This window comes from Acanthaster planci, linkage group LG02 (assembly GCF_054643075.1).
Source record: "Acanthaster planci isolate LZ-2023a linkage group LG02, COTS_SCS, whole genome shotgun sequence".
Lineage (NCBI taxonomy): Eukaryota > Metazoa > Echinodermata > Asteroidea > Valvatida > Acanthasteridae > Acanthaster > Acanthaster planci.
The window spans coordinates 25609721-25628336 of NC_141778.1; the positions used below are offsets into that span (position 1 = coordinate 25609721).

The following is an 18616-nucleotide window of genomic DNA, read 5'->3' on the forward strand; positions in this document are numbered from 1 at the left end:
AAAATTGATAAAACACTTCAGGGATACTTTGGTACACCCCTTTCCGTATATCCGCCAATTTAGTAGAGTGTAACCTTCAGCTTCGCGAATTGTATCGCGAAACATTAAAATGAGCTTGGTGCTTGGGCTCCGTTGATGCGATCTGGAAAAAAAAAAAGAAACACAGTAAAGAAAAAAATATAGATGAAAATGAGAAGAAAAGCGTAAGCACAAAAAATGGGACCATCAATGGTCGTCCTAAAATGATGTAAGGCGTCAGAGCAGTTCAGTGTTGTAGGAGAATTGGACTTATCAAGTGCAAAGCCCCACCCACTGAATTTGCCCGTTACGTTTCACTTAAAAAATGTTTATTCCAGCTTCATGGAAGTAAACCTCCCGTGGAAACATAAAGGCAGTGCAGTGAATAACAGATAAAATTATGTAACACATTTTGTGCAACTTTTCGTTGATTGTACATGCAGAAACTTGAAGCCGCTTGTTTCGATTCATTGTATCATTGAAAAGTTTAAAGTTTATATGTCCATTTCTGAACAACTGGGGGCGCTGTTCAGTTTGGGGATTTTTGTTCAAATTGCGAGACCAAAATATGCATAATGGAAAAATGTCCATTTGTCCATTAGTTTCCTTCCATTTACATATAACAATATATCATCTGAAAAAAGGTCACCTACGGCAACTTATCAATAAAGGCAAAAACTCAAGCAATTACAAGAGGTTCTCCCTGAAAGATATCACACTGAATTTTCCTCACAGATATGTAATATTTTATTGGCATAAAAATGAGCCAGCCACCAGAGCAAACATTAAACAGGCAAAACAAAATCATTAAATAGGGCACCGTGGTGCTTTTTCATGGACTACATATAAAAATAATTCCACTGTATATGACCTTACAGAAAGTTTCTGACACGACAAAGTAAAAAAGAAAGGGAGATACATGTCACTGCTTTGTTTCTTAAAGTGTAGCTAAAATAAATTTGTCTTCTGACACGTTTCTGCAATTCTGTACTCACTCTTCACTGTATGAAAACAATTTGACAACCCTACATGGATAAATACATTTAAAATTATCCATGCTTTCAGTCCTGGACAATCGAGAGCACTTTTACTGTTAAGCCATCTGCAAGGAAGACATGGTTTAGTGCACAAGTTTTCTGTTCAAATTGTGACCCCAGTTCCAGGATTCGCTCCCCGAACTCATTTCTGAGAGAATTGCTTGCTTGACTACTGCAATGTACATGTATATCAAGATGAACTTTGCATCAGGGGGATGTTAATTTTAATTACAGGTTTTGCCCTTACACCAACATATATTCATAAACACTGTGTACTCAGTGCTTGTCCGAGAGCTTATGATCAACCAGCTGACCCCAAGCAAGCTCGGAGGTCAAGTGGCTAACACTAGTAAACAGGTCATGGATTTGGGTCCCACCTGAGTAAGCTTGTGAATTTCATAAGCTCTCGGACCAGCACTAAGTATACAGTGTTTATGGGTACACATCAGTGTAAGGGCAAAACCTAGAATCAAAATATCTGGATGTACTTACAAAACAATAAATCACCAAAGAAATGAATAGTGAGGCTTGCAAAATTCAAAAATGCATTTTTTGTGTGCATAAACCAATGTAAATTGAGGTTTTCGTAATGATCACAGTTTTGCTCATGAATATGGAAATACATTACCATAAAAACCAAAAGGACAGCAAAATATCCTTTAAAATAGTGAAATAAACACTAAAGAGAGGTTTACCGAGACACATTGGTGTACTTTGGAAATCTCTATTAAAAAAAAAATCCATTGCTGATACCCTTTCAGGCAGCTCAAGGAAACACTTCCAATAGTACCCAAGTGTTTTACCAAATAATATTACTCATGTAACTAACTGTGACAATTTTTAAATGCCAAACCAGACTCACTCAAGTTATACCTGTTATTCATCAAAACTGGTGTTTATTATTTTATCATTTTCATAAATATGGAAAAAATCACTAGGTACAATAATGAAGTACCTATAAGCAAGTCAAATTAATAATTTGGGAGACAATTAAATATGGAAGAAAACCTGCCTTAAAAAGTCACAATTTAATGTTTCCTTACAAATACATATGTAATGCGATACTGACTCCAATTACATTTATTTCAAAAATGATAAATGTATAAGGCTAGGATAACTACTCCCTGCATATTTCAAGATCTGATACGAAGTTAGCAAATAATAAAACAGCACGTTTCTAATCTACTTCTTGAGTAACATATTTCTTAATACATTTTAACTTAACCAAGTTTCTCCTTTTTACAACTTACTTCAGGGAGTAGATTTGTACCATTAAATAAATGGATTTGAACTTCATGGCACTGCTAAGGACATACTACTAAGCACCTTGAAGTTCTGAGCAAGATTCAGCTAGGAAGAGTCGCAAGCAATGCAGGGGACATGACATTTGGCCGGTGGCCTACAGTTGCTTAACAAGTCTGTTATGCTCTTAGCTGGTAAGTGAAATTGGTCCCAAGTCTGATCAGGGGTACACTGGTGCTCCTATCTGGAGGAGTTTGATATCTCTGAGCTTTCTATTATAGGGGCTGTGTACAAATCTTGAAATAAATTGCAACCATCAAAGAAACAGAAATAAAAAAAACAGAAACTGTCCAAACTTTCGCCCACACAACATCTGCATTCTTGAGTGGGTGAGACTGAGTCACAAATAAAAATGGAAGTGCAGACAGAACGAAAAATTCCTGGAAATGTCCTTCAGACTCAAATTGACCCAAACTGAGGGATTCGATCACATACAGGAACACTGGTAATTATCCAATTTGGCAATGTTTGCACATGCACGTTCACACAAACCTGTCTGCGACGGGGGCACACTTCACTGCGAAGGGAAAGGGCACATTTCCAAAACAAGACTTCAAAAAAGAGTGGGGAGGTTGGCTGGACACTTATGTAAAAAGGTGGGAAATTTCTTTTCAATAGGGTTCATCTCCTCCAACTTCCAAAGATATTCTTCCAGCACTGATTTTCCTTCACATTTGGAACAGTCTGATACATTCTGCTGTTGGACGCATATAGCTTTATCCAAATAAAGTGTTAGAGTAACTTCCAAAGATATTCTTCCACCACTGATTTTCCTTCACATTTGGAACAGTTTGATACATTCTGCTATTGGACGCATATAGCTTTATCCAAATAAAGTGTTAGAGTAAATCAATACAAGCTACAGCACCATCAAATAACTCATAAATACAAAGTCAACTACCACATACATGTACATTTACACTAGAAAGTTTAAACTATGTAGCATTCACAAACAACTACATGTATTTAATGCTGACAAGTTAACAAACTGAACAGAGCAGAACAGAGATTCCAGAGTATACCCCTGGAAGTACATGTGATTGTACAAAGTTTGCAAAAATGGTCAAGAAAACATGTACATATTAATGTATCAAGAAAATGCTAAAGAAAAATGGTTTTTGGTGATACAGTAAACAGTGTTATAGCCACTAGCCCTTGGTAAGCTTAGGATTTGCATTAAAAGCATTGGCATTACCAGGATTGCATCCAAAGGAGGGGGCAAAGACTTCTTTCTGGGGGATTTCTGAGGGGAAGGACCATTCATCAGAAAAAAATTAACAGTGGGAGGGGGTTAGTTTTTTTGAGTCATCGAGGCCATCGAGATGACACAAATTACCAGACTATGATGAAATGTGACCCTTGTGACCTCTAATTAAAAATATTAAACATTCAGGAATTAAACAGTTAATTATAATCAATTAGAACTCAAATTTGACAGCATAAACTGCACGGTACATGTACTTCTCATCTTAATCTGGGCTTAGAGTTAAACCACAGCACATGTATAATAATGCAATAAATGCAAGCGCAGCGGGTGGTATAAAAGAGTGCTGTGTGTTGTCCTATTTATTTCAGAACTCCCCAAAACTGCTCAATCCCCCATCCTACTATAAGCCCAATGTACCCGCAGCTTGTTTCACTCAACACAAGAGGGGGCTATTTAAATTAGCTGTGAGATGGCATCATAACATAACAAAAAGGAGACACAGGCGGGCATATCTGAAAAATATTGCAGCACTTAAATGGACAAAGTACATGTATTTTAAAGCAGGTAAGGAAACCAATGAACAATTAAGAACTAAATTTCTATGTACAATAGAATAAAAAACATGACTACTACAGAAAAAAAATAGATGCATGAATACTTATGCATGCCAACTACGTGTAGATGACTATGCTACACTAAGTAATATTATTTTTCCTCCAATTTACTGCTACTTCTATGCTCAGTGTAATGCATATGTTTTTCAAATGTTCATTAAAAATTAGTGGGTATTAAAGTGTTGAAGTTCTAGAACAGCAGATATGAATCATATAGGATTGGCTTGACTTTTAGCCACAAGAACACCCACTTAATAGAATCCAATAGTATCCTAGGAAATCCACGCTGAAAGCGTGAACGTTTTTCAGTTACAACTTTTCAACTGGCTGAATAATGTTCAAACATCGAAACAAATTGGTCCAATATCGTGCCCTGTTCCATTCTTTTCTTATGACACTGACACTGCAAACACACCATGCTTGACGTTCTCGAACCTTACCCATGGTAAGTCCTCCTAAACCCCTGGAGGGGATTTGGATACATTTTGTAGGACTGACACCCCTTACTGGATGAGGTACAGTGCATGTGACAATGGTTTCCTGCATAGTGAGGGATGTTGGAGGATTCAGGAAGGTTACTTGTGACAGTGCCAAGAGAGTGAAGAGTTACGGTCAAATATCTCTTGGTGGAGTTTTCAAACCCTCTTCCTTTTTAACAGTTTTTACGGGCGTTCTACATGGGGATGCAAAGCTCTTTCACTCTGTCTTGTGTCTGGGATATTCTGTGCAACAATGCACGCTTCATATCCAGGACCCAGGACAGCTCAAGCCATTTGTATGTTCTGAAGTACATCGAGTCTGGACAACCAACTACATGCTAAGTACATGGCAACGAAATGATGCCCCTTAAGTTTGATCTTTGTTACTGCCAAAATGACAAGCCTTCCACCTCATCATCATCAGTTCTCCGATTTCAAGATAATGATGAAGCCAGCGACATATCTCACAATGCTTGCCGAAACATCTGCACGAGCCATCCGCTTGACTTTTTTTTTTGCACGGAGCCAAAAGCAAAGCCCACGTTGTGATGTGGAGTGTAGGGGAGGGGGTGGAGTCTATTTCTTCTTTCCTTTGCCCAAAGTCTGAGCCTGTTGGGAGTCTTCTTGAGCCTGCTGCTTCTTCCTGTTGAAGGAGTTGATTTCGTCTTCTAGTTGGCGTCGCTGCTCGTCCAGTTGTTTCTTCTCGTCGGCGTGGTCCCGTTTCAGCTTGTCAAACCGTTCATGAAGCTGGGGGCGAATCAAGGCGAGATAGTGACATTTGTCAGACGTGTTACTAAGATCACATCAGTAATTTGGAAAACAGCAGTATCGAAGGGCTTTTCCTTTGGAGGGTTTGAACACTTGATAACCTGCAGTAAATTCGCCAAACCCTCTGAAATTTTCCAAGTCAATGAGTAGTTTTTGGACGATTTGGATTAAGAAAGATAGAGCTCAGCCACTCCAATTGTACAAATGGGGCTAGATACACCTTGACTTTGCATTTGGTTTTTCTCAAAAGCAAGAGACTTTGGAGGAAGCTCTGCCGACGAATGCCAAAGTCAGCGTAAATAACCACTGGACATGCCCTAAAGTTGTTCAGTACTGTAATGCAAACAAACTCTTAACTTCTGACAGCTATTCCAGAATTGCACTTGTAACATATCCAATACTTTCCAATTTTCCTAATTTCTTTTAAATGCAAACACACGATAGGTTTGGCACAAGATTAGTCACTGAACAAAAAGGATATCAGGACAAACATATGTGGGGTGAAGAAAGGTGAAGTCCAGTTGATTTACCTCCTTCTCCATGTGTTTGAGTTGTGATTCCTTCTCTTTGACGCGGACCACAAAGATCTGCCTCATCTCATCCTCCTTTTGTTGCAGCATCTGGAGATGTTCCGTTCTCTTGGCTTCATAAGTCTGTTGTAAACTACAGTGTAATAGAGCAGAGGGAACGCGTGTTGAAACCAGTAAGATACCATGTGCAACTTGAAACACGTCCTCCACAAAGATCATAAATCAAGGCCTCCTTAGCAGTTGGTCTAGCATACTCTTGCTCGCCTGATGAATGAACACTGTCGAGATATTGAGATGACCTTAAAATGTTACGACCTAAGAGGCTGCTACATGGCGTAAAGCAATTCACTTTCTCTTGTTCTTGGATATCTCAGCAGACAAGAATGGCCACATGTCCAGTATGTACGAATGAACGTGACTTTGTGTGGCACGGCATGTCAGATGTATGGGGTAAACCCTCCGAGATCTTTTCTGCAAGGTTAAACTGAAGTCTGACAGGCAACTCGTAACTTTTATATTTCCAACTAACTGGCATGATTACGATCAAATTATTCCTGATTACTGTGATGTGGGATATGTGTTATATTACCCTCTCAATAAGCTTTGCTAAAGATGCCATATATTCCTCACAATGCCATCTGTCACACAACAGCAGTTAACAGCGGTTAAATATTGATCAACAACCTACAGTAAAGAGCTAGTGCCCATCTGGTAGTCAATATTAGATACTAGAATCACTGAAAAAGATGACAAGTGCTAACCTGATAGGCTTGTTCTCCGGGGAGGTGTCAACAAAGCCCATTTCTTCCAGTTTGCAGCGTCTGTAGAGCTCATAGTGACGGGTATGAGTCTGCTCAATTAGATCCTCCATGTTGGTACGGATCAGCATCTCGCGCAGCTTGACAAAATCACAGTGATTCTCGTTCTCAACTGGAGAGAAAACATAATACAATGGATATAAAGGTTGCTGGAAGGTAAAGAAAATTTAAAAGGCTGTATGGTGTGGGAGGGGACACATGAGGTAAGATTTGCCTTTTTTGATATTAAGGGTTGGCGGCTTTTATATTTCAAGAAATAAGTGAAGAGCAATGCAATCCTTAATTAATTAACCCTAACACTCCTCAGTCCTCCAACAGGTGAAGGATTGAGGAGTGTTAGGGTTAATGTATTATTATTCACCACGGCAATGCCATTTATAGCCATGAGCAGAATACAGAGGCCGTATAAAACAGTCTTTTTCCACTAGTGGCAGAAGGGGGCATGGTTTCTGAGATCCAAATTGACATCCGTGTTGCAACTCGTGAAGATTTATACCCAGCAAGAAATGAGACTGAGGGGTACCCCCCCAACATGTCCAATCCCTATACACATTCCAGACTATTGTTACTCAACACATCCCCCCAAGATGTCTGAAAGGAACTCCCCAGATTCCTGCGAGACAATGACCAACACAAAGCAGGGGGGGTTCTCTCCGTCTCATACCTTGCTGCATCTGTGAAGGTGAGTTATTTTGTCCTGACAATCAGGTTGAGCAGTGGCCACTGCAATCCATACAATCCTACCTTGTACTACGCCCCATGGGTATTGCCTGGCACGAACCATCTTGTTCCCCATCTTCACTTCCTCTGTGCTACCCACTACAGCAAAAGGCAGATGACCCTGACAACAGAATCAGACATGAATTCAACTTTCAGCCGTACCAGGTGGTAGGATTTTAATCTCTCCAATTTCTAATTTCCAAATGCCATGCTGGGCTAAATTATATGGGGTTCTAAGCAGAAAAATACATAAAAAATGCAGTGTTTAAGTAAACATGAGTCAAGGGACCAGTTATATCCAATATGCAGCATGTAACATTGGTGACTGGTTTCTGCTTAGAGAAAGCATTTGTGCAGGAAAACCAACATCCTCCAATGAATAGAACAAATAAAGTGCACAGGTTACCAGACTTACATTCATGGTTGAGTTGAGATCAGAGACTGTCTCATCATCAGTAGGGAACTGGTAGATCTGTACCCCATTGCTCACAAGTTCGCTCATTATCTGCAGAGAACAAAATTAATTGTACGAGAATACATCAACGCATTAAGGTGTGGACAAGCTGTCCTTTGAATATGTTGTTAAATGGCTCGACAGTATAAAATGAACTAGAACCAGTTGAACTTGTTTCTTTCTGCCAAGTTGTATGAAGCGTGGATGCCATGAATGAACAAGAGAGGGCGCTTTGCTCCGGAGTATGCACCACTGTGCGCAAATCCACAGGGGCTCGGTCTGGGTGCCAGGCCATACAGTAACAATGGCACAGACTGGTTCACTGCCGTAACAACCCTTGATGTCTCTACTGTTTGGACAGGTACCTTCTTCTATCAAAATACAAGCCAGTCACCAGCTTCAGGCATTAGAGGGCCACAGTACCATTTGGGGGGGGCATAAGAATAGTAGATAATTTTGATGCTTTTGGTTTTTGCTGGGGGAGGAGGGAAGAGGCAGCTGTTCGTTAGGGGGCCCCTCAGACAACACTAGAAATTAGTGGAAATGCGAGGAATTTGGTCACATGACCATGACGGCCACCAAATCTGCAGATTCTCTCGGAGAGTTGGAATCTTTCGGTCTGGGAACCAGCCAGTCTGTCTCTCTTTCCACCAATTTATGAGGCACTAATGCATGGATGCCATCTATCTACCGCTGCCTTACCTTAATCTTGAATTTGTGAAGTTCACTCTTGGATATGGTGTCAGCCTTGGCAATGACAGGAATGATATTGACCTTGCTGTCCAGCTTCTTCATGGTGACCAGGTCCAGGGATTTCAGGGAGTGGCCGGTGGGAGCAATGAAGTACAGGCAGGCGTGGATGCGGGTGTCATGGTAAGAGTGAAGAGCTCGCTTGATCTTGAGTTCTTCCTGGAGAAAGTTCTCAAACTGCTTGTCGATGTACTCCACGATGGGCTTGTAGCTGACAGACAAGAAAGAAGTTTTCTTTTGCAATTTCCTTGTCACGACCCTCCCCCTCACTCCTTCAAAATCCAGCGAGAAGTTGGGGAGGATATCAGAGGAATGAGGAAGGTAGAGAGCCCAGCTACAGCTCCTTTGCATGGGATTTGAGGCCACTTGACAATTTCACCGTGAGATGGTATCATTGTTTTTTGTTGTTGTTGCTGTTGTTTTTTAATTGAAGGGTTGGGTTTTGAAGGATTTGAGATGATTCTAGAAAAAAGGCCAAATGGGCAACAATTAAATGACTAATGTAATTGACAATTAACCCCTTCGCGCCGGGAGACGGTAAGAGCCGCCATAAAAATTGAGATTCTCAACCTGCTTTTCAGCTATTATTCTCGGCCCACACTCGAGCGAACAAGGTGAAAGAAGGCAGACCCTGGCTCTTGTATATATGGTAATTGGCCTTTTTGTGTAGCCCACAAATGATAAGACCGAATTTGCATCATAATCACCAGCTTCACGATAGTCCCCACTTTGAAAAGAGGCAACGGGAATGTGGAAGCATGAGTAGAGCCCCATGCCACCTAACAATGAGCCATTTCACTGTGTAATTCAAAGTGCGCAGAGCACACAGGGCCACAAACCGACAATTTGCAGTTGGGCAGGTGGCCTTCGTGGCCAAGCGAGGCTGGAATTCGGAGTCAGCTTTCGGAAAAAAATTCCCGTCGTCAAGGGGTTAATCCCACTCATCTTTCCCACGAAACTTTCATGGCCTTTCCACTGTTTCATACCAAGAATATATGACAGTTATCTCTCCTACAGAATACGTTGTAAAAGAAACAGGAGGTGTCACAGGAAAACTTATCAACAGCTACAAATGTGCGCACTGATTTAGCAGGCATTTACAACACTCAGAATTATGTATTGTTCTGTCCATCGACTTGCAACAAACAATGTGAACACAAACACATGCATGACCCATGAGAGAATCAGGAAATAACTGCACCTGACTCAAAACTGATACACCGACAAGGATTATCAACAGCCTGTGCTATCCTATTGAGGCTATCGATCCCTGGCCAAAAGCAAAACCCACAACCTCTTACAGATGAATGTGGAACCTTTGGACATACTTTGAAGGGATCTTTCTTTGACTAGTGCAAGAAACGAGAATCAGCGACACTAAATTTTATCAAAAGTAATTTTACTAAATCAACTCTGTCACCGACTCGCAAGTAACTCTGGACGATATTAATGGGTACACACATACATGTTCACATTCCATTACAAACATACCTGTCCTCTTTATTAATCTGGTCACCAAAGCCTACAGTGTTAACCACGGTCAACTTGAGTCGAACTTGGCTCTCTTGTAATTCTGCAAGCAAGCACAGAAAAAGATGTGACCAGCCTGAATCCAACATAGAAATATATTTTACAGGCCAATTTTACATGTTTCTCTGAAAAAGTTCTCATCAATAAATTACGGAGAACACAAGGTTTCTCAAACATTTTCTTTTAAAAGTTTCTGATCATGATTTCTCTCATGTGGTGAATTTCAAGTAGAGTAATTCCACTCATCCTGAAACATTTTGATTAATAGTACTGTGAAGGTTTCAAAAAAACATTTTCTCGTAAAAGTTTTTAATAAAATTTCTCGTGGGTAAATTTCAAGTAGGTTAAGTTCCGCTTTTGAGAAAAAGGCACCTACCCTTTTTTCAATATGTACATGTATGGACCATATTTAATCTTTTAAGAATGACATATGACAAGATCCTTCCTAAACAGAAGTTCAGAAGATAACGTGTTTGTTCAATCCGGCACACTGTCTCCAAACACTCACAGCAGCCAAACAAACCCAAGACTTGTGTACAAAGATAGAGGGAGTGCAAGAGTACCAGACTTAATGCTTGATCACAGCCGTGCTAATCCCTCAAGAATTGAACACTTCTAAGCATTCTGCACATCTCAGGCTTTTGACAAGGCTGAGTGCCTTAAGTAAACACTCCTCCAACCTAACAGGAATAAACATGGACATTTGGATTATGGATGGGGTTGAGAAAGTGTTACTGCAGGACTCTGGGATGGTACTTTACCATAAGTGCTAGCGTTGAGTTTAACCCCTGGGAGATTGTGCGGCGCTTGGGAGCTCTCAAACTGTGTGTTGAACAGGGTGTCCATCAAAGTGGACTTCCCCAGACCGGTCTCGCCTGGGTTGAGAGATCAAAGGTCAATGTGAAAAAGGGTTGGGTGTTCTGTTTTTAGGCTCAACTATCTGTCTTTATCATACAAATTGTGCATTAAGTAAAACACTCATTTATCCATACTACCTTGTTGCCTATTCAATGGTCTATTACAAATGTGGAAATACATGTAGTTACCATAACATTACAATTGTACAAAAAAACAACATTCCAAATACAGTAGTCACATGTACAATGTACATGTAATATTTGGGACTGTATTTAAAGGCAGAAAGATGTAGAACTACCGGTATCTATGTAAATAATTCTATGGATTGAGGGGAAATTGAGAAAAAAATGTCTACAAACATGTACATGTACAAATGTATTCATTACAATGGTAGAACCTCAAAGTTTCAACTGCATGCATTCAAATCATAAATATTTTCATTTTCAAATTCACAAGTTGCCTGTAGAAAGCTCGAGTTGGTCAAATTGTGAATGGTAAATTTCAAGAGCATAAAAACAAAATATACTTCACGAGTACTGAGTATACGGTGGGTCTAATGCGTTTACATTCACTACGTGTATACCACTAGAACCTATAAATGGCAGACCATGTCATTCATGGGTTGTTGGCACCACACCAAGTCACAGAATGGAATAACAGATGAAGCAATAATGGGTGGAATAAATGTGTATATTTGTACACAAAAACAGCAACTTCTCTACGTATGTACACCTTGGCCTTACTTTTATTTACAATCAAAGTTATTGCCACTCAAAAAAGTGTTTTATTCATGTTCTGTGTATTGCCAAAACATTTTGATTTTCGACATATTATTTCCTTTGTGGGCCAGACAATGGAGGAAATGAAGAAAGTCACGGCAGACTAAACTAACCAGGACAGAAATAATAAAAACACTGCAGAAACTGTTTTCTCTGAGCGACAAGATTAGAAGATAACAAAGACGTGGGAAAGAAACTGTCTACACATGACAGTGTGAACTGAAATATCATGAAATACATGTGATATCCTTGTTTGCAAGTACATGTACAGTACATGTACATGTAGGCCTTCTTGGTCAACTACACAGTTCTTCTACCTTGTCACAAGTTTTGTACACACCATGCACACATTGCTTCAAGATATGGAATACATTCATGCATAGTCATGTACTGTACATGTCCCTGTGTATATCAATGCAGTATGTTTGTACACAGATCTGTACAATGCCCATTGTGTCCAGTGTTTGCCACATGTCAATTAACCTACATGCAGGCCTACATGTATTTGTTACTAGTACATGTGCCAGTGCCATGTACATGTACCTTATTTGACAGATGGAACACTCATAACAAAAGTGTACTATAAACGTGCCATGCTTTGGGCACCATGTTCATTATACATTCAATAAACACAGTGTATACATGTACACAGCATATCATAACATAAGAGAACAATAATGCTGAATACACATGTACATGGTGAGCTTTGTGTTTAAATGAAGGAGAATGTTCCTGGTGCGTGGCTTGACCGCAATTATTGAATGAAAAAAAACAAAGACATTATGAAGGGAGTGAGTCACTCACAGAAGGACAGGAAACACCACGGGAGGGAAGAGGGTCATCAAACGCAAGTAATACATGTACATGTATGCCTGTGCATACGGTACACACTGACGTCTACAGACTGTACATACACATGCGAATAATACATACATATATACATGTACATGTGCGTACATTGTACAAGTTTGTATGTACATACACATGTACATGTACAATGTACACATGGCTCATTTTTGCTACTCTCCATTTTGAACCCTTTCAAAACTTGACATTTTCAAAACAAGTCCACATTCAGTTTGTCAAGTGTACTTACATGGAGAATTTAACGGACACGTAAGATAAATACATGTAGTTTACAGTTGCTCATGTACATGTACATTGTAGGCCTCTGAAACTGTTACCAGCAGCATTCTGTGCTATTTTTATGCCCCATACATGTATGTATATGTAAAGTCATGAAACATACATGTACATGTATAAGAAGTAGGCATACATGTACATGTGTACAATGTATGTGCACATACATTTGCACATACATTGTACATGTAGGAATATACATGTACATGTATGTACATGTACACATTATACACAAGAAATGGGGATGTACAGTGTACATATGTTTTTAGTGAAATCATTTATGATTCACTTAATGTCATTAGAATACTTGGCATAAAAAAATCAAGACAACTTTGTCAAGGTGAGTTCCAAACACAGTGTTTAAATTAATTTGAACAACTTGTACAGCGCCATTACACAGTGTGGGTTGCCCCGCACAGCCTGATTTCCACTGGCAGGCCAGCGAACCACACACTTTTATGATTGCTCAGTGACACAGGAAGGAGGCATGTGTGGAATTCCATACACCACATCCACAACCCCAAACCATCTCATAATAAATCACCGCCTGGGGCAAACATGTTTGGACATCCTCACATGCATGGGTAACATGACGTGCGTACATGTCCAAGGAGTTCGTTTCGCTGGTACAGCCATTCATGTCTCTTTGTTTCACCGCAAGCAGGAATTTTTAGCACAAAGAGAGAGACCAGTATACATGTTGTACTCGGGTTAAAAATGAACATGGATACTCTTTCACAAGTTCAAAGGTGTAGTGTAAAAACACTGTATTCTACTTTGACGGACACTCCTGATGAGAAAGTTTTATTTTAAAAAATCAAACTGTAACACTCTCAAATAAAACCATGTGTTATATGCAAATATCCTCATGAATGATCCATTTTGGCAATATTACAATGACAAATGTTTGGTGAATTTCAGCATCAGAAACATACATGTAGAAATGTACGCTCATGTACATGTACATGGATAAAATAATTTAAACAGAACCCCACAAGCTAAAACTGAACTGAAATAAATGCATTTTATTATGTCACTATTATGGAAGATATCATTTCATGGAATTAAAAATAGAACCCTTGTACATGTACATGCCACTCCAAAAGGGAATTAACGATAGTCTACATAATTTCACTTCAGCAGTGATAATTTAAGCAAAAAAGTACAACCATCTCATGACAGGCTCCATGTGGCAACAAAACCATGTGCAAATGCTTGCAAGCAGAGACATAAGTTTTTTTGTAGTAAATTTCTGAGACAGATCAGACACGATCTACATGCTCTTACACTGAGGAGTACCGTAGTGCACACCTTTGTTTTGCCCTGTACATGTACCAATGAAAACTGGTCCACTCACCCACACAAAGTATGTTGAAACTAAATCCCTGGGCTACTGACTTGTTGACCAGCTGGTCAGGAAGACTATCAAACCCGACATGACCAGAAAGACGGAGGTCACGACTCTTGGCATCATCAACCTAAATAAATGATGAAATAAAACAGCACTTAAAATGAAGTAATTATTCTGAAATGACCAATCCAAAATATCCGTTTATATAAGGCGAAATGTTCAGTATATGCAGTGAGAAAACAGGTATTTGTAGCAGGTTTTGGTGTTACGCACGAGTTAGATCAAGGGTGACGTGATATCATTGGCAGTGTACTGTGTAATTAAAGAGATAAACAATGCATGATGTTGGCCTGAAACAAACTGATTTGCATCAACGGAAACCTACATGTACATGTACTGTAATTGCCTTTTGCTTACACCAACATGCACAAGAATTATTGTTGGGCATTCCAAGAATGCCAAAGGAAATGCAAATTAGTTTTGAAAAAGCAAAAAATCAGGAGAACAAAGCCGAAACCAACCTCCATTGAGCTACACTGTACATGTATAATTAAACAGGTATCTGGTAGAAAACCTGGCAGTTAACTTAAAATTGAACTCTAATAAAGCTCCAATTTTAGTTTAAAAGAATTAATTTGAAGTCTCTCAGTTGGGATTCTAGTTTGAATTAAAAGTACGTACATACATACATGTACACTACACCTGAGTGTCTACAAATGTACTTCAGCTGGTGAAAAAACAGAATGATTCATATAGTGCGTCTCCAAGAGTTAGCAACGCATTGGCCAATCACAACGCGCAAAGCCTGTTTACCCTTTTCAAACATGCATTGGGTCGACAGATTTTGCACACCGTGATTGGCCAAAGCGTAGCAAACTCTTGGAGGTGCACTATTGTGAATCGCACTATCATGAATCGTATTGAAGCATTACTCCTTTTTAACTGAAGATTTTGCTCGTAGGTGAAAGTTTTTTGTCCAAATTTACAAATCTAGCCAACGGTAAACAAGATCTACTGAAAAAACATAAAAACAGATCTTTCTCAAAGTTCCATCTGGACACGGAAAGTTGACATACAGGACAACATTTGCCCCAACTAGTGAAATGTGACAGTTTTCAAACTGCAAATCGATGTCGCTGTTTGTCAGCAAGAAAAACAAATTACTTTGGACCTTTAACAAATTTTCAGAAGCAGAGTCTGATAAAAATAAAGGGCTTTGTGTCAGATAATACATGTAGATCTTCTGATGAGATGATCTTGGAAAGGGGAGATTGATCTTGCTTATTATACATGTACATGTCTCTTGTGGGTAATTCTAAAGTCTTCAAAATGTTGATTAAATGACATCTTTTGTTGGAATTGGCATGCTGTGTACTCACACCAAGTTTTGATTACACCTACATGTATGTACATTAAGCATACCAGTAACATGTTCTAAAGCGGACAGTCAAACGTCATGTGTGTGAATTTGAACGTCGTGTTTGTGAGTTTGATCGTGTTTGTGAGTTCAAATGTCATGTTTGTGAGTTTGAACATCGTGTTTGTGAGTTCGAGTGTCGTGTTAGTGAGTGGTCAGGAACAATTTCATGATCATTAGCATGATTTTTTTCCCTTGATAAAAACAGGATTACCAACCAAAATGTTCATGTGTTGTATATTGCTTGTGACTGGTGTTCAGGTGATGTTTGCTCATCATTAACACGACATGGATTTTTGGCCGGTGACCTGTTTTTCCAGAGCAAGACAATACTGTGCTAAGCAAATTTTTGTGCTTAGCAGCTTCATGAAATTGGCCCTGACCAGTCACAAACACGAAGTTCAACTCATAAGCATGATGTTCGAACTCACACACACAACATTTGTAATTCACACACACGTTTACAATTCACACACACGACGTTCAAACTCACATTTTGATGACATGACGTTTTGTTTGTTTTGTGGTGAGACTTTTTTGCTTGAATGAGGCTTCGCCTATTGAAATTAGAAATGGTATCATCCAAAAGTATTGAGAAGAAAATTCCCTTTCAAACGGCGCCAAGAGCAGTTTAAAAACTACTCTTTTTTCACTGTTGACCCCTCATCGTCTTGACGGCTGTTCCATGTCAAGATATCTAAACTGCTGCCAAAGTTTTGGAAGAGCCTGTTGGTACATGTAGTATCTTATCGCTCAGTCCGTGTATTAGATATGTCTTGACATGGAACAGCCGTCAAGACGATGAGGGGTCAAGTGATGTAATGCTCAACGACCTTATTTTAAAGATGGCGACTGTGAAAGCAAGCCCCTGAGATTGAGTGGGTGAAGGCAAAAAGACTGGAAAATACCAGAATAACGCGAGTGAAATCATTCAGTAAATGGCGCCAAGAAGGAGAGAGGCTAAGGATTATCTCTGTGGGCAAAAGAAATTGCGCCCACGATGATAAGTGGGTGCGCCGAAAATTTTCAGTACGCCGACACGAAACTGCCTATATGGATGTGTGGTTAAGGATGGAGCGGGAGTGAGAGTCCGGGCCACACTAGTGGGGCTACATGTACATGTATATGGGTTGGTGCTCGTACATGAGTTGGCATGGGTATGGGTTGACCAGCATTCATTTCATGCACATGTAGGGGTTTTCATGATTTTGATGCTGGGAAAACATGTTCAAACTTTTACAAGTTCACAGAGGTGTATGAAAAAAGGGGTAGATGTATCTTCGGACAGGTCAGAATGTCGGCAGCACACATCCACTATTTGGGTCTCATAATGACAGGCTGATAGGCCTAGTCTGGCACTGTAGTCTGTACATGTAGCCTATTGCTGGTACATGTACACTTATATATAGGCCTAGTAGTGGGTCTACATGTGTGGACACAGTGGTCCAGAAAAAAAATCAGAAATCTTTAAGGAAATATACAAAACAAATTCAAATATCTTATTGTCTTATTTAATTTATAAGGGTTCATTTTATATCAAAAATTTCATAGGTTTAGCAAAATTCAAACCTGAATTTCGCCATTTTAGGCTAAGGTTAAAATGTCAAAAATGACAAAATGCAAGCACCTTATTAAAACGATTTTTAACATTTTTACTAACACTAGGCCAACACGCGATGAAAGTTTATCCGTGTTACCAATTATTACAGAAAAACAATCATAACGATCACGCCAATCTTAAAAGAAGATACTAAAATTAAACTCTGACTTACAGAATTTTGTCTATCATCCGTTGGGGCGTGGTTGTCACTTTCCATCGTCATTTTGGAAACTCCTCTGTCCACAGTCCAGTCTTTTCTTAACTTTCCCTATGGTACCTACTGCATACAGTCTAGTAATGGGCCGGCCACACACAGCATGCACATGCAAATGTACTGTGAAATCCACCAAGTGGTACTCTTTGCCCTACACATGAACAGTATAGTAAAGAGGTGTGGTTACCATTGAAACATTTCCAAATCAATCAGTAGAGGGCAGCAGATAGACTTTACGGTGGTCACTTGTTAACATCAGACGTCAGAGGGCGACAAATAAAACTAATGGTACCTTGGGCCGTTTTCCAATACTCAACTTCGTCTCCGTCATAGGCTTCGTGTAGGAAACCAATCCTCGATTGTGGGCCTAAAGCGTTGAACTTAAATTGAAATAATGTAATGTTTAGCTCTTTTTCATCTTACTTGATATTTTGTGGCACTATCAGACTTACTATTGCACTTTTAACCTCAAAGTCAGGAAGTAAAAAAACAGGTGTAGCCACAAACGGATCTCAAGTCGAGTATTGGAAAACGGACCTGCACAAACCATGGCCATTTTCCGATACTCAACTTTGTCTCCGAAGGAGGCTTCGTCCCCGAAACCAATCTCCAATTAAGGGCCTGAAACGTTTAAATTAAATTAGATTACTGTACTGTTTAGCTCTTTTGCACCTTATTTGATGTTTTGTGGCACTATTAGACTAATAAGTGCGCTTACAGCTTCAAAGCCAGGTAATAAAAAAAACAGTCGAATTCTCAGACGGAGCCGAATTGAGTACATGTATTGGAAAACGGCTCACTAATCAACAAATGGGGGCGGCAGATAAGAAAAAGTATAGCGCCCTCTACCGTTCTGTATTGAAAAAAGTTTGTCGCCCTCTATTGGTTGGACTCAGCGAGGAAATTAAAGTTTTGTATACTGCCCTCTAAGGTTAGACTTTTGATAACTTTTTGAACCAAATTTGTCGCCCTCTATGTGCACTCATCTTAAAATGACCACATGATATAGCGCCCCCATCGTCGTTGGTAG

At 39.6% G+C, this 18616-nt stretch overlaps 1 protein-coding gene across 2 annotated transcripts; it reads right to left on the reverse strand.

The window, feature by feature from the left end:
- Window positions 1-741: 741 nt before the first annotated feature.
- On the reverse strand, window positions 742-17702 carry LOC110975904 (septin-11-like). Of its 2 annotated transcripts, XM_022228776.2 has the most exons (10): window positions 17545-17702; window positions 14362-14482; window positions 10989-11102; window positions 10189-10270; window positions 8650-8908; window positions 7909-7998; window positions 7518-7614; window positions 6717-6885; window positions 5956-6088; window positions 742-5404 (listed from the first exon to the last, which is right to left on the reverse strand). In XM_022228776.2, the coding sequence occupies exons 1-10, from the start codon at window positions 17593-17595 to the stop codon at window positions 5234-5236; spliced, it is 1287 nt and encodes a 428-aa protein (XP_022084468.2). In that variant the 5' UTR covers window positions 17596-17702; the 3' UTR covers window positions 742-5233. The 2 variants fall into 2 exon arrangements, with proteins under 2 accessions (XP_022084468.2, XP_086989449.1); XM_087133323.1 differs by lacking the exons at window positions 14362-14482; window positions 17545-17702 and adding an exon at window positions 14174-14264.
- Between the last annotated feature and the right edge of the window lie 914 nt (window positions 17703-18616).